The 15,642-nt window shown below is 41.0% G+C and overlaps 1 protein-coding gene across 11 annotated transcripts in view; it reads left to right on the top strand.

The window, feature by feature from the left end:
• DST (dystonin) overlaps positions 1-15,642 on the top strand; it is a 311,102-nt gene that overhangs the window by 131,446 nt on the left and 164,014 nt on the right. For all 11 annotated transcript variants that reach the window (XM_054822953.1, XM_054822942.1, XM_054822944.1 and 8 more), the window contains one exon: positions 10,677-10,843. In XM_054822953.1, coding sequence (XP_054678928.1) covers positions 10,677-10,843 — 167 coding nt within the window. The remainder of the gene's footprint in view (positions 1-10,676; positions 10,844-15,642) is intronic.

Genomic DNA, 15,642 nt, shown 5'->3' with positions numbered 1-15,642 from the left:
ATCTTCTATTTTAAGGAGAGGAGAAAGAGAGGTGTAAAGGCCATTTGTTTGTACAAACACAGCAATGTCATTTACAAAGGCTATATTTTAATTTTTTTAATGTGCTTTTCTATTAAGGAGAGGGTGGCAAGTCAGGACGCAACTCAGACCCATGTGGATGTATGTTTTAAATCAATGAGTCCTCTGGGCCTTGACTGAAAGTCACTTTTCTAAGCTGAGTAAAAAAACACAGTTTGTTTTTGTTTTTTTTGGTTTTTTTTGTTTTTTTTTTTAAACTGTGAGTCAAGGCAGCAAATGTCAGACCCACACCTCTGTGTTGAGCATACAACAAATGCCAATACAAATCGAGGCCGTGAAAGAGAGTGTCCTTATGGCATAAAAGTCTGCTTTGAAAAAAAAACCTGTTAGCATTGTGCATGTATGTAGTTGCCTGTCTGTCAGTGGTACAGGGTATTCTGTAACAGCCTTCTAGTCCCTTCGTATTATGGTACAACATTTTCTAAGCATTACTGTCAAATTTTACCCCAGTGCCCTGTAAGTGGTCAGCAACGAGCATCTATTCTTGGAAATTCTTTGGAGGCTGATCCTACTACTTTGCTGTATTATTCATTCTAGATCCCGTCAGTAAAACATCATAGAATACTTCAGTGGAACTGGCCCCTGCGGTTAAAGTCTTTGGGTTTCATTATTGTAATTCCTTTTCAAATAAACAAGGGAAACTTAGTGATAACACCTGATAATGCACGTCACTCAGTAGTTCTTTCTCAGCATGAGAAATCATACACATCTACCTTTGCTGATGTTTTTCTAGTAGGTTTTGTATATTGGTAACAAAAACGAAGCTGAAGCTTTAAAACACATATATTTTTCAAAGCAAGTATGTTGGTGATTAATTAGACTTGCTTGCATTTTAATAGTTTACTTTTCTGTCTGGTTTTCATATGTAGTTAGATGCTTCTTGGCTGTCGTATTCAGAGATGCCTACAGAACAGGAGCGCGGGAGGAGGATAAAGCTCCATTTTTATAAACAGTAACTTTGTGAACAGTTTTCTAGACAAACTGGCTCTTAAGATTTGTTTCACCTTTATCTGTCAGAAGATTTAAATCTGCTGCAAAGTTCTGGCCCTCAGTCCACAGCACCACTGCCCTGAGCAAGCTGTTCGGCTTGTATGATAGTAGTGAAGCAGCAGGTTATTTATAGCTGACAAATTAGTGAAAAATCACATTAGCTCCACATACAAATAAAAATTTGACCCCCGACAAGCTGTCAGAGCAATCTCTGATCCTTCCCTTTAATCTTTCCTTCTGTGGATCACTGGTTTTGTAATAAAAACATACGAAGTGCAAACCAAATCTGCTAACTAAATCCCTGCTATTTGCTGCGCTGCTTGCTTTTGGATTTGGAGTGTAGCTAATAGTTTCAAAGGTTGCTGCATATTTTTCTACTTTATCTTGCTCGAGTTACTAAATGAAACGGGAAGTTAAAATGCATGCGAGAATTTTCTATTGCTCATAAATGCTATGTCATCTCTGTGAAAGGCCATCAGCATTACAGCCCAATGCTGAAGCAGTGATGTTTATTTAAGAGGATTGGTGGCCAGAAATAAGCCACAGCGTCTAATCAGACACAGGCCCTGCCTGGGCACCATGCCACAACGTTTATTGCGTGTGCATTTCTCATAAGCAAAATGGCTACGTACTGAGGAGGATGGACGTGAAGTCTGGAAGAAATTACGGTGCGAACGGCGGCTCTTAACTTTCTGAGGAGGATTTAAGTGTGTGTAAATATACTGGAATGAATGAGACTGTGCGACCGTGAGTTACCAAAAGCCAAATGGGGAATGTCTGTGGATGTGTGAGGGCTGAAAAGGAAGAGCAGTGCTTAGATCCTGCCAAAGCTCCCTTAAGTCCAGCTAAACATTCCCCTGGAAGAAAATATTTCAGAAGAAAAACGAGAAAGAAATCAACTGAGGAGGGACCAGATTCAGCACAGGTTAAAGAAAATGAAGAAAAAAGCCAGTATGAAGTGGGGATTTCAGAAAATGCCGAGAATTGTCCCAAGAGTGTGGGATTGGCTGATTCCTTCCCCCGGAGAGTGACAGTGGCTGGAAATGCTCTGCCCGTGAGTACAGACCTTTCGGCTGATCTTGTTAAAGCAAAAGTTCTACCGGGTGAAACAAAGAGTGATTCTCTTTGTGGGGACACTTTTCATGGTGATAATCAGAGGCTCACCAAGTCTGGTGAAACAGGGACGTGGTTAAAGGAACAAGACAAGAGGAGTTCAGAGAAATGCTGTACATCGAAGAAGAAATACTCAGAGGATAGCAACAGGAGAGAATTAGCATTCCTGAAGAAATCTAGTGGTCTTTGTTATGGAAAAGCAGCCAGCTTGGATTCTGCTATCCACGTTTTAGGCAGACAACAGGAAGAAACTGGGGTAAACATAACTTCTTGCAGAATTGTTGAAGATGTCCCAGAAAGCAATAAATCTGAAAAGTTGCATCACTTTCTTTCTGAAAGCAAAAGTGATCTGCTGCTTGAACAAAAGAGGTTTTATTCTTCCGATGCTGTGCTTTCCCAATTGCCAAAAGAAAAGGTGTTATTTAGCATTCCACCAAACAAGGGCAAGGTAAATATTTTGGCACAGTATATTATCTTTCAAAGTTCACTCAGAATAAGTATTGTAACAGTATTTTTACTGTTACAAAAATATCTTCTCTTTGCTGTATATAAGCCTTTTATTTTTTTTACACATGCTATGATACTAGAGGTAGTCGTAGGACGGAACATATTGCTTCATCTTTTTCATACCTCTATACATCTGGAGTGTTGATGTATCCTTGTGCTGTTTTGCTGTCTGTGGTTTGATTTGTTTCCTAATTTAGGAAAAAAGATTTTCATGTTAAAATGGTTCTAGAAGGTGGAGTGTATTTTAGAGAGTTGTTTAAGTTTGCATTCACTATCTGCAGTAAATTTTCTTACCAACTCTTGACAGTCTTGCAATTCCTTTGGGTCTTGTATCAAGGAAAGGAATATTTCTAATTCTTTTCAGTTATGGCCAATAGGAACTGAATAATGGTAGAAATATGTAGGCAGTTTGAAATAGAAAAAGTGAACATAAATCATGTTAATAATGCTCTACACTTCCTTTAAAAGATCTTTCCTCCCAAACTGTCTACCTGACCTATCAATATTAATTATTGAAATTCTATCTTCTTGTGAGGGTAGGATTATTTTCCTTTTACAATAAAAGAAACCAAAGTACAAACTTAGTTGCAGAGTGTCTGAAGGAAAGCAAGCTTTTGTCTGTTGTTATTCATGCTTACCAATTCAATCCATATTACTAGTTCTGCCCCACTTATCTTCAGCACAACTGAAATCTGTAGGCGTGGATCAAATGCCGACACCAGGATCTGGTCCAAACTGATTTCCCTGGCTCAGCAGCAACATCTGAGCTTTGAGCTGAGTGAACAGAGGGAACGGATGTATGCAAAAGGTACTCTTTCCAGCAAAGAGTAACTACACTTCTGTTGTTTATATAGCTTACTTTTGTAACAGGAATCAAATTATACTTCTTCCGAGCTTAGTTTTTAAGTACAGATAACACACCCAATTACAACACACAGTACACACTAATACAAATAGCTTCCTAATACGCAGAGAGATCTTTGCCCTCTTAATCTTAACTGGAATTCACAAACAGCTTAGGGATGTTCTTTGATTTGAACGAAACGTCATTACTGAGCAAAAGAGTATGAGGCCTTGTCCGTTCAGCCAAGCGTAGACGCTTTTTCCTGTATAATCAGAGTAATACAACTTCTAATATTGCTGCAGTTATTACTCCAACCAGGCGTATACCCCTTATTGCCACAGGGGTAAGGGGGAAAAATGAGGCTTTTGCTAGGCACCGATGTCAATACTGAGACTTGGGCTGGTGTTATCGATGAAACACTGCATGATGATAGGAATATGAAATCTACTGACAGATCAGGCTAAATGCCTGAGTTGCTGAAATGTCTGGTTTTCAGTTCAGTTCCCTTTCTCCACCCGAGATTCTGAGTATACATAATTTTAAGAGTGCCTAGCTGTGACCTAAAAATAAATCCAGGAAGAAGACTTGATTTCAGACTCTAGCCTGTTTTACAAAGTCAGGACCAATTTCCTTTTGATTGCATTTGAGAACTAAACAAGTATTGGAATGTTTTTTATTTCAGTATAAAACAGTAAAGCTATTATTTATACAAATCCACAAAGTTCCTGTTATCAGCCTGAGCTAATACACAAGGTTTGCCGTTACCAATCTCAGTTTTTACCATTTTCTTTGCCATAATTACAGAGATCAGTAGCTTCCACTCACCTTGTCAACTTATCCATGCTGTAATGTACTCTCAGCTTACACAGTGGCTCAGATGTGGCTGATCCTTGAAAGTGTGTTGGCTTTTCAAACTGGGAGACAGACACCAGAGGAAACTCATTGGTAGAGCTGGTTAATTTGTGCTGTAACAGACATACGACATTTGATCCTTTGAAACAGCATAGTCGCCACTACTGGAAAATAACCTTTGAATTTCTTTCTGTGGCACATCTTCCTATGCATGTAAAACAATTATGCATGTAAAACAAGTATAATTTGTGTTCAAATACGTGCTACCTCATTACCTCTGTTTTCCTATTTGCAAAATTCAGGTAACCGAGGTGTTCTAAAGCTTCGTTCCTGGCTGCTCACTAATAGCTTTGAGATAGAAGTTGTGGGTCTTTTTTACTCTCTGCTGGAGCCTAATTTCTACAGCCCTTGTTCCTAATACAGGAAGGTGATTTCCTCGAGCAAGATATGCTCTGATACTGTTCTAACTCAGGGCTGTCCTAAAGCAGATGGCAGTTGGCATTAAGGTCAGGACATTGTGAGTCAAGACTGAAAGAGGCTTCCTGTAGCCAGACCCCTTCTCAGTGATGTTTTAGCGCAGTGCAGGTAGAGTAGAAAATCAAGGTTGTAGTTTTGTCTTCTCTCCAGGGGATGCTGCCACTGTGATATTTGATGTCTCCTGTGTTGAAACAAGCCATGGTTTTCATTCAGTATCAGCAAAAGATAACTACCAGGTGATGTTACCTCCAGGTTTTGATGGCTGTCAGCTTGTGTCAAAACCAGTGATTTATGTGTATCACGTTTTCAGTCATTATCATTATTCTTCCAGTCTAATTTGTGGTAGTTTCAGTTCTGGTTTATGGATGTAAAAGTTTTCTAGAAAAAACGTGTCTAATTTATAAACAGAATCACTCATCTACTTCCAGTACTCAACCATTGTCTTGGCTGCAAGTTCCGCAGCTGTTTTTTTGCCATGCATCTACATAGTGTCCGATACAGCACATTTCATCTCATCTACAGTACTAATAATAATCTGCAAGAAAGAAACCCATGATGTATTTGAGTCAGGTTGAAGGCAGTGCACCTGCTTATAAATAAAAAAATGTAGATTATTTGTAATCAGTATATTCAGTAGAATACTTCTGGCTAAGTAGTCATCTGTTTATCATTTCAATTGTATATTGTAAGATTCCAACCATGTCCACCATCATATAATCTTGTGTTATCTATTCATGTAGTACAGTTAAGGAAGGAAGAGATGCCAGTTGGTCTTCTGGAATGTGATTGGCAGGGCAAAGGTGCAAAAGTCAGGGGTTTTGCTTTATTGGCATAGTACTGTTCGCTTCCTTGTAATACTCACAAGGAGCAGGCGCAGTCCGCCTTAAATGCTGGTAATGGAAGGAGATCTATAATCATTGATGGTACTACAGAACTGGGACAGGAAGGGTTCTGGACAGGTCATCTAGGTCATCTCTGTACCTGAAGGCAAGATAACAATGAAAACCATTCTTGACTGATACTTCTTTTTCCGTGTCTGCCTTACTGGTAGTGTCACGTGCTTCCTGAGTCATTGCTTTAGTGCTTATCTGTCTTTTGTATTAAAAAGTGTTTTTAGCTGAAAACACATACGCTCATTTTAAACTCGTTAGTTCTTTTCCTATTCCCAGAAGAGTTGATTTATTACCTTTTTGCAGCAGCATTTTACATATTTGAAGACTGTTGTCACATCTCTCCTCAGTTTTCCCTACTTTAGAATAAATAAACCCAATTTTTCACTCTTTCCTAATAGCCCATATATTTTTTAGATCTTTGTCATTCTTGTTTTTCTCTTTCGATCTCCTTCTACTGATCCAATATTTTTGAAGGGTGTTGTCCAAAGCTGGACTCGCAGCTCCGCAGAGCCTTGCGAGAGCTGAATAGGAGCATTTGAATTTACGGCCAAATGGAAACTCACAAAGTCCAACTCTAACATCAGGGGAGATGACTTCTTGTGATCACGTGCAAGTTCAAATTCCATTCGTATAACTATACTTCCCTCAACGTGCTGTCAGCAGTCCTTTTCAAACACAACAACACATAACTAACTTCTTAGCTTAGGTGGAAAACAGCATTTCAAAATCTCTCCATATTCATGTATTCTTTTTTCTCGTATTTCTTTGTGTTCTTCAGACTTTTCTGGCTTAGGGCTAGCTGATAGCAGAATACATTTCATTATACATCATATATCTCTAGCTCATTATATACTTTTGTGCAGTTAAGTACATTATGTCAAGTTTAGACTTGCTTCAAAACATTTGGGATAAGATGGAATCGGAGGGAAGACTCCTTACTACCTATATCAGTCTTGCTCTTCTGTTTGCACTGTAAAAAAAGAGCTGCAGAAATCCAGCACCGCCGTTGATCTCTTTTGGAGGGTTTTCTCTGATCTGCTCTGCTCTTTGGACTCAAAACTGTGTCCCTGAAATCAGTGCAAGCAAAGAGCTTGAGGCTTTTTGGCATATGTTTTTTGTATACTGTGTGATGCAGAGGAAAGTTACAGGCAGAGAAAAAACACTTACAGTACCAGAGGAGAACTAGTTCTCCCAGTTGGAAACAAGCAAAAGAGTATTTAGTGCCAATTAAAGCTTTGATTCTGAGATACCAGGGCTATGCAGAGAATTACCTCTGTCTCTTTTTCTTTCATAACTTGTAATTCATGGTCTTTGAGATAATTTGGAGAACTGGATCTCTAGCAAACAACTGTTCAAATTCATGCAAACTCAGTAATTTGTTCCATGCTCAAGGCTTGTGGGATATAAGAATGAAAGTTTCACACAAACTGCTTTGAAGGACAAAATTTGAACAGTGAAAGATTTGATTGCCCCTTAGCTTATTTTCTGTTCTAGTATTCCTAATTTAGTAGTCTTTCTTTTTCTTTCCTGTGGCAAATGATGTTACAAATATTGATGATAATGCATAGTTGGTAGATGAGTATCTATGCTGTCCTTATGGGGTTATCAAAGGAAAAATGTGCTCTGTCTCTCTTTCTGACACCTTATTTGTGGGGGTAGTATTTTACTTGTTAAGTAGTTTCAAGTTAATAGGACATCTTGCAAAGGAAAGCTCATATTTGTAGGCATAATAAAATATAGCGCTCTGACTCACCATTTCCCTCCATGTATTTTTACACTTTTTAAATATGAATTCAGTGTTTATGAAAAAGTCTGAAATCTTAGCCTTGGAATCTGAAATACTTTATTTAGAGAACAGAAGGGCTCAGGCTGTTTCAGGTCTCAGGCTAATGTTAGTGTTCCTTATCCTGGACTGAAACGGGCTACCTCCGTGAGTGAAAGGCAATTTCAGTTTTTAAACCCAGTCCAGTCTATTCTTTTTCCTTCAAATGGCCAACTAGGGTGCCGAATGGTGCTTGGCAGATTTTGGATCGAAATCCTGTTGATCTAAGCATAATAAGCTAAATTCATTTTTTAGCCATCCAAAATTTGGATTGCAAGCTTGCCTAAGCGGTCACTTTCAGCATAAGAAATATTCTCCTTGAGTTTGTGTCCATAGCTACAGATGTTGTTTGCATGTAACAACAGATACAAGTACGACCTTCACAAGTTGCCATGATGTCTGAAATCGCTTGTTGCCAGAGGAATCTAATGTGAGCTCAAATACGCTGCGTTTGCACTCTCTGCGGTCTGAAATGTACATAGCCATCGCCGGTCAATTAACCGTGAAGGAGGCTAAAGGTTTGAACTTAGCAGTAAGGGATGGCCCACATTAAATTACATTGTTAGCTTGCTTATGCTAGAATATATTAAAAAATATTATACTTATGGATTACACACAGAGCACTTTCTGAAAATGATGGGGAAAAAAATACAGGTTGGTGTTTTGGGGGTTTTTTTGCTAGACATCTGACACTTTCAGATGACATCATCTCTTTCAGAAGCGTTGTCCGGATAAGTGGTAAATGGTTGACTTCATTTATATTGTGGCCTGGTTGTTCTATGATGAATAGAAGCTAAAGCTACTGAAAAAATATTTAGTTTGCTTTCTTGCTTTGAAATACCAAAGAATAAAGGTAACTCACAGAAAGGAGATCTTACACTACAGATTCTGAGTTCCCTAGATTTTTGCAAGGAAATTTTCAGAGTGATTCTAAGTTGGTCTTTTGCCACATTGAATTCCCTGTTGTTTTCACATAGACAACTCATACTGTCTGTATTCTATGTGATTTCATGTAGTAAATACTCTGTGCAGGATTTTGGTACCTAGAAATTTATAAACAATCACAGCTGCATTTGTTTCTCTTCAGTGTTTGAAATAAAAGAAGGTATTTTTTTTCCTCTTTGATTTTTCTTAAAAATGTGCAATACTGAAACTGGAGACAATAGGAGACAAAAAAACCTGCTGTCAGATCTTTGGAGGTATTTATGGGCTAGTTGAATAGTTAAAACTACTTTGCTTTCTAGTGTCAGTGCCTGTAGTTTTCCATTATCTAGAGCCAGCAGATATGACGGCCTGTGATAAGTACCTGAAGAACTGCTTTCACAACTTGTGATTTTGTGGATACTTGGGTAGAAAATAATGTAAATTAATTTGTTCCCTGCTTAAAATTTACTTACAATTTACTGCATAGCTGTAAATGCTTTCATCCCCTGAAAGTGTGAAAGGTGGTTAAGCAGAAATTGCAGCAGGCACTGCGGCAGCTACGTTGCCCTGACATCTCCAAGGCTCTTCCTTTAGTCCCCTGCTTCCTAGTTCTTCCCACCACCTCCTCTAGACATTAAGATCGCAGCATCAGTAGGAAAGCTACATCTCTTTATTCCTGGCATTGTGTTTTGTGTGGCTCTACCATGAGAAAACCCCGTAATTTCCGGTCTAGCCTGTCTGAATTCCCCCAGGAAGAGCTCAGGCAGAAGATATCTTTGCATGCAGAGATTTCAAGGCCAGGAGGCATCGCTATGACCATCCCATCTGAGCTCATGAACATAGCTTCCCGGTTTACACTAGAACGGATTGCTGGAATTGGCACAGATCAAGTTAAGCCTCTTTGCAGCAAAATTGAGCCTCCTACCTCGCCCCCAAAGTTGCCTGTGGGCAAACCTCCCCTGAGCTCTAGCCTCAGGCTGGCTCCAGAGCCGCAGGAGACCCTCCCCACAGTGCTGCGTGTAGGCTTGTGCGGTGCAACGCTTTTCCAGGTGGGCTCATGGGGGTGCTTAGCATCCACCCACAAGCTTGCCTCTGCCCAAGCCCCTCAGCCTGCTGTTTGTAATGTCTGAGCTACGGTACTTGGGTTCTTCTACAGTGCGTCATGGTACATGCATTCTTGGTGTTCTCCATAATAACATATTATCTACTGTTGTTTGAGTAAGTGGTGAAAGGTGGCCACTTAGAAGAAAGACAACCTGTGATACCACTTTATTTATGAAGGCATGTTGTCTTTTTGTTCTGTCTTGCATTTCAGCTATACACTGAATACAGTTTCTATCATGTAACGTGCAAGCAATACACATGCACATTAGGGAAATGTCTGCTTCATATTCATACAGTAATAGTTTTCTAAGCAAGCTGACTGAATTTTATTAGGGGAGAATTTAAGGTACTAGAAAGTTGTGTTTGTATGTAAACTTCCCAATCCTTTCCTGCTTTGTCTGACATGAAGTTGATAATGCTTAGGTAATACAAAACCAAACCTTCTGTATCAGGCAAAATTTTCATGTATAATCCGTCAACCTTTCAGTCATTCCTAAAATGCTTCTCAGAAGATTTTGTCCTAACACCATTAATGTCAGTTTTCACCAAAAATTACTGTTTTGTTAGTGAATTCCATAACAACATGTATTATAACTTAACCTGTTTTAAGAGAGGAACATTGTAGCTAAGTAAAGGATGTATAATATAAATATGGGTATTACACAGGTGTGAATATATACGTATAAAATATGTTGTATTTTATATGTAATTGTATAACATTTATATATAATAGGCATAATACATAAAAGATATTAGTATTCATGTTATCAACATAAATCAGACATATTTAAGTATTTTTCATTATGTAATAATTATATTGCCCCCAGACATTAAGAAGCTGAGAACTAGCAAACTGAAGAAAATTGTGAAACAATGAATTTTGTATTTCATATTGAAGATGCTAAGGGTGCATAAGGATATGATATGAAAAAATATTAATACAGTACATGCATAATCAACATATTCATGTATGCAGATACCAGACAGAAAATTCTTCAGTAATTTTCAGCAATATTTTAAACATTATTGTGTGTTAGATGTAATTGTAATATCTATATTAACTATGTTTTAGATATCTGATATCCATGTTACTGGAGAGTCAGAGGACATGTCTGCTAAAGAGAGACTGCTCCTGTGGTCGCAGCAGACAACCGAGGGTTATGCTGGAATCCGCTGTGAAAATTTTACTACCTGCTGGCGTGATGGAAGATTATTTAATGCCATCATTCATAAATACAGGTAAGTACTCCATTTGTTCTCTTTGAAATACTAATTACAACATTTTAGTGTACAGAGGGAGAGGCTCTGTGGTTTATGCCTGTAATAGCACTGCAGCTGTGGAGATGACACTGACTCTTCCTGGGCAATTCCCTGCTCTTTGCAGCCAAAGGATGCCTCATTAGCTGTTGTGTGTCCCTCCTTCCTCAGAGTAGCATCTCCACAAATCCTGCGCATCTGCCATGGAGCACCTCCAAGCTGCTGAGAAGAATGTCCTGGGGTTCAGTCCTCTCCACAGTCCCCTTTTTGTCATTCTGACATTTAAGCATAGGCAGGGTGGCGTCAGAACTGATCACCAAACTCCAAAACTGCTGATTAAATCCATCAACTACTGCAGGACCTGAGATATGCCCAAGATCCCCATATTCTTCCCTCTATGACTTTACCATGCCCTCGGAGTCTAGGGCTTCTTTGGTGTTTCTGCTTGGAGCCCAGATTTACTCTGAGATGTGTTTCCTGTAAAACAGCAGGGTATTCTCATGAAAAATGGGACCAGTTGGCTTGAATGTTCTCAGTCTGAGAAGGAAATTGTGCTACTTTCTTCCCCTTTCTATGCTTTTGTGACTACAGTCTCATAAACAGGCATTTGTGGAACCACTGGTGGCTGTGGCTAGAAGCTAAAGGATGCACTGCATTAACTTACAATACAGTTGAAGAAGTCTACTGACAAGAGAGGATTTCTAATTCTGGATTCTAAGTAAAAACAGGTCTCTCTTGATAAAGCCAACTTTGGCATCAAAACTTGGCAGAGGAATGAGATTTAAGATCATTGCTATGCTCAATGTTGTCTTGGTTGGAGACATCTCTCTGTTTTTGTACATTTTTTTGTTCCTGAATTGAATAAGGAGGTTTGTGTCTTAGAGTACCACATGGGAGAGTATTCTGGCCACTGGGCTAATTAGCGTATACTGACTTGTCCCTCGCTGTGCAAGGCTTGTAACTTCTGGGTTTTATTGTAGCATGTGTAAAGAGTTTGTGCTGTATACCCTGGGGCATATCATAAGGAAGTCTGAGGGTACATGATTTCCTTGGTAGAATACCGAAGGAGCGTCCCATGTAGAGAGATCCAAATTTGGTATGTCTCAGTGCAGCTCCAAGGAACAGACGCTGGAGCAAATTATTCTGTTCTTGGATTTTCTCTTGTGGGACCATTGGGTTCACCACAAAAAGAACATGCTTGCGGTACGGGGACTAGGACACTAAAGTGGGAGACAAGGCCAAGCAGATGCAGCCTTTTCCTCACACACTGTGTAGAGAGGCCATAAGCATAACATACAGTGCTCTGAGTCCGAGGAACTTAGTTGTGGCAGTGCATAGCTTCACGGTAAAATGAAGCCGTGTGTGAATCAATGAGGTCTTTTTCTGACTAACGCTTCTGTTCTGGGTAGGCAGTCAGGGAGGAGGTGCATGCCAGCAAGAAAGTCTTCTTTTAGTAACATTGGCAAGACAAAGGGAAATAGCTGGCAAAAGACTAGGCTGTTTTACTTCAGGACAGAGCAGCCTAAAGAGTGAACACAGCACAGGCAAGTATTTGAAAAAATAAACAATTTGAAAGATATAGAGAGAGGGGAGGGAAAAAAGGAAGGAACTTAATGAGATGGAATAATGGAAAATATTTCCCAGAACTTCTTCAGAGCCTTATACCACTTACATAGAGCAGTGTAGCCTTCACAGCTCAGCAACTAGTAGTTGTGGTACAAATCAGTTAATAAATAATGAAAAACTTGAATTCTGCCCTCTGGCTGTGCAAATGTTAATGCCTTGGGACATGACTGGGTACCTGCAGTTGCTTTGCTGGAGCAGGGTTTCTGACAGCGCTCCATGAGTTTTGTTCACAGCGTTTCAGCGGGGAAGCACAGGTGCCTTTGACACAAATGTGTTGCCCAAAACAGATGATTCAGTGGCTGAGGTGCAGAGTCCCCATTTTGTGTGCTTCTGTGCCAGTTTTCATTTCGCTTATCCTCTTCCATAAGCATCTCTTTTCCACCTAAGGATCCCGTGTCATTCTAAGGAATGTTTACTGTCCGTATCTGATGTCTTTTTGCTGTGAGAGGTTACAGATTCTTGGACTCCGTCTTGCTGATGAAATCAATGAGATTCTTCCACTGATTTCAGTGAGCTTCTGTGTTTCTTTCCTTTCCTGTTTTATACCATTCAAACAGAGATCATAATTTCCAGCTATTGCTCACAAGATAGGAATGGTCTTCCCAAACAGTTGTCTGATATTTTTAACTACAGTGTTTTACTCCAGAGAGCTCTTTTAAAGCTTGGTTTGTGTTCTGAGCAGTAAGTAGGTTAAATGCTAACAAAATGCATGCATTTCTGGCAGTGATTCTCCATATGCTCTGTTTGTCTGTTTTAGTAGCTCCCAGTTTGCAGACACAGGTGGTCTCAGGAGCTAGGCTGGACATCTGAGGGTCTCGCAGATGCCTCTGGCTGGTGTGCTCCATCAGGGTGGGTGACCAGGCATGCCTGCTTGGGTGGTGGGGTGGGACTGTGATGCTGCCATCACAGAGCACCCCCATGGGTGCATGCCTGTCAGTTGCAGTGCAGCGTGGCAGCCCCTCCTGTGCCAGGTATGCTGAGCTCGCTGGAGATACCTCTCCTTACAGAACCACCATGTACCCTGGGCCAGGAGGAGTATCCACTCTCTGTGAGAGGGGATGGGGCTCTTCAGCAGGGACACGACTGCCAGCCCTGGAAGGGATTTAAATGCGTCCAGACCTAATTTTAAGGGGATGACATTTAGTGCTATGACAGTAATAACCAGAAAGCTCAGAAATACCCAGGCAAGTTACTGGTATCTAGAGTTGCAGTTGTGCTGAGTGACAGTAAGCTGTATGTTGGATGGAGGGCACATGCCTGCCCATGTCAGGGCACAGCGGCGAGGGCTCCCAATGGAGGGGCAGCAGGGCAGGGCCAGGCAGCCAGGGCCCATCCCACCATCCCAGCCAGGAGCTGGGCAGCTGGGGGCACCGGGCACCTCTGTGGGGATGGGCTGAGGCTAGGCTTGGGATGCAGGCCCGTAGGTGGGCTGCACCACTGCAGGGGCCATAGCTGGGCTGGGGGCCAGAGGCGAAAGCACCAGCAGCTCCCAGGGGACGGGAGCCACGCTGTCTCCATGAGCTCTCAGCCATCAGCTGAACCTGAGCACAGACAGGCAAACCCCATACTCACAGCCCTGACATTGTGGCTGAGAGGCCTTTTCTGGGTACATGATCAAGGACACAAGTCATACAGGTCCAGCATGATCTGTTCAGGGAGATAGGAAGATGCCACTGTCTAATTCTAGATGACGGGGGACTAGAGTGGCAGTTTATAATTACTTCGTTTCCAGGCATAAGTGATTTTTTTAAACCACAAATACACACCAGCTTCAATACGTGAGGAAATTGCTGAAGCTGTGGAGGGCTGGGCGAGGAGCTGGGCTGTGAATCAGCCGCCAGCGGGCAGGGAGCCTCTCCCCTCGGCGGGGCTGACAGCCTGCCTGCTCTTAGCAGCAGGTGAGGATTGTTTCATCTGGGCTGCCAGTAGTGGTCTCAATTTTTTTTTCTGTCCTGGCAGAGGATCCTAGCACCTTTTGGTGCAAGCCAGCTAAGATTTATGATGCAGAACTGCAGGAATAGTGCGTGGATTTGCTATGCCTCCCTGCTTCCCACCCAGGGTGCACGGGAGAAGCAGGATAGGGCTGACGTTTCCCTAGCATGACTAATTGTTGTACCGCTGCAGCATCTCGGCGGAGATCAGCAGGCCAGGTCGTGACAGCTGGGTGAGCCAGGTTCCTCCCCGTCTCCCAGCCCCATGTGCACCACAGCCGTGCTGGCAACGCTCCGCTTCCAGTGCTAAGCCTGGGGATGCGGGCAGCATCACACGCGCTCGAGTCAGTCACCTGCTCTCCTGAGCAAATGCAGGGGATTCATTTGGTTTTCCTCACAAGCAACAAGGGTTAGATTGTCAGAGCTTTCTGTAAGGGCCTTCAGTCACTTTCTCTCTTAGCTCTGTTAAGAGTATGAATGAGTTTCCAGTGATTTTGCAGTGTTATTTAAATTAATTTTATGAATGACAGAAACGAGAGGAAAAAATTACTATATTGGAGCTACTTGGCTCCATACACAATTTGATTTTTTTCTTCCTCCAGATTTAGGCAAATGTAATTTTTTTTCATGTGAGAAGGTTGCTTATGTTTTCAGCAGGTTCCAGCGGTCTGTGTTCATAGGGTAAGATTGAAGATTAGTCAGCTGAACTGAAGAGTTTGTAAAGCTTCCATTTTAAAACATCCTGCACGTGGTTAAATCCCTGGCAAATGAATGGGGCTCCACACCTGCCTCAAGAATGGCCTCAGGGGGCTCCATTGCAGGCCCTGGACTTTGCTTTTCATGTCATTACTCTGTGTGAATATTTGTTCTTACATAGAAAGATGAAATAAAACAATGAGATTAAAAAGGCAGTTTTAATACTGAACATTACCATGTTTGTTAATTGTACGATTTTATTTAAATATATCATCTTTCAGACCATTTTTTGAACCTCCACACGTTTCTCTGAATGTGTGATCAGGTCCATTAGTGAAAGCTACAGATATGCCCAGGAGATTCAAGAATATTCTGTATGTCTCATCTAGATGTAATTGGTCTTTTATAGCTTAATTTTTTGTTCAAGACGTGTTATTTGATTTAGTATGTTGTGTTGGAAGAAATCTGACTTCGGGCAGTTTAAAAAGTACGTGATGTTTCTTTCATACCATCGTATCATACGTAGCA

Source organism: Grus americana, chromosome 3, assembly GCF_028858705.1.
Source record: "Grus americana isolate bGruAme1 chromosome 3, bGruAme1.mat, whole genome shotgun sequence".
In the NCBI taxonomy this organism is placed as follows: Eukaryota; Metazoa; Chordata; class Aves; order Gruiformes; family Gruidae; genus Grus; species Grus americana.
The sequence above is the reverse complement of the archived record's forward strand: the minus strand, read 5'-3'. Positions and strand labels throughout refer to the sequence as shown.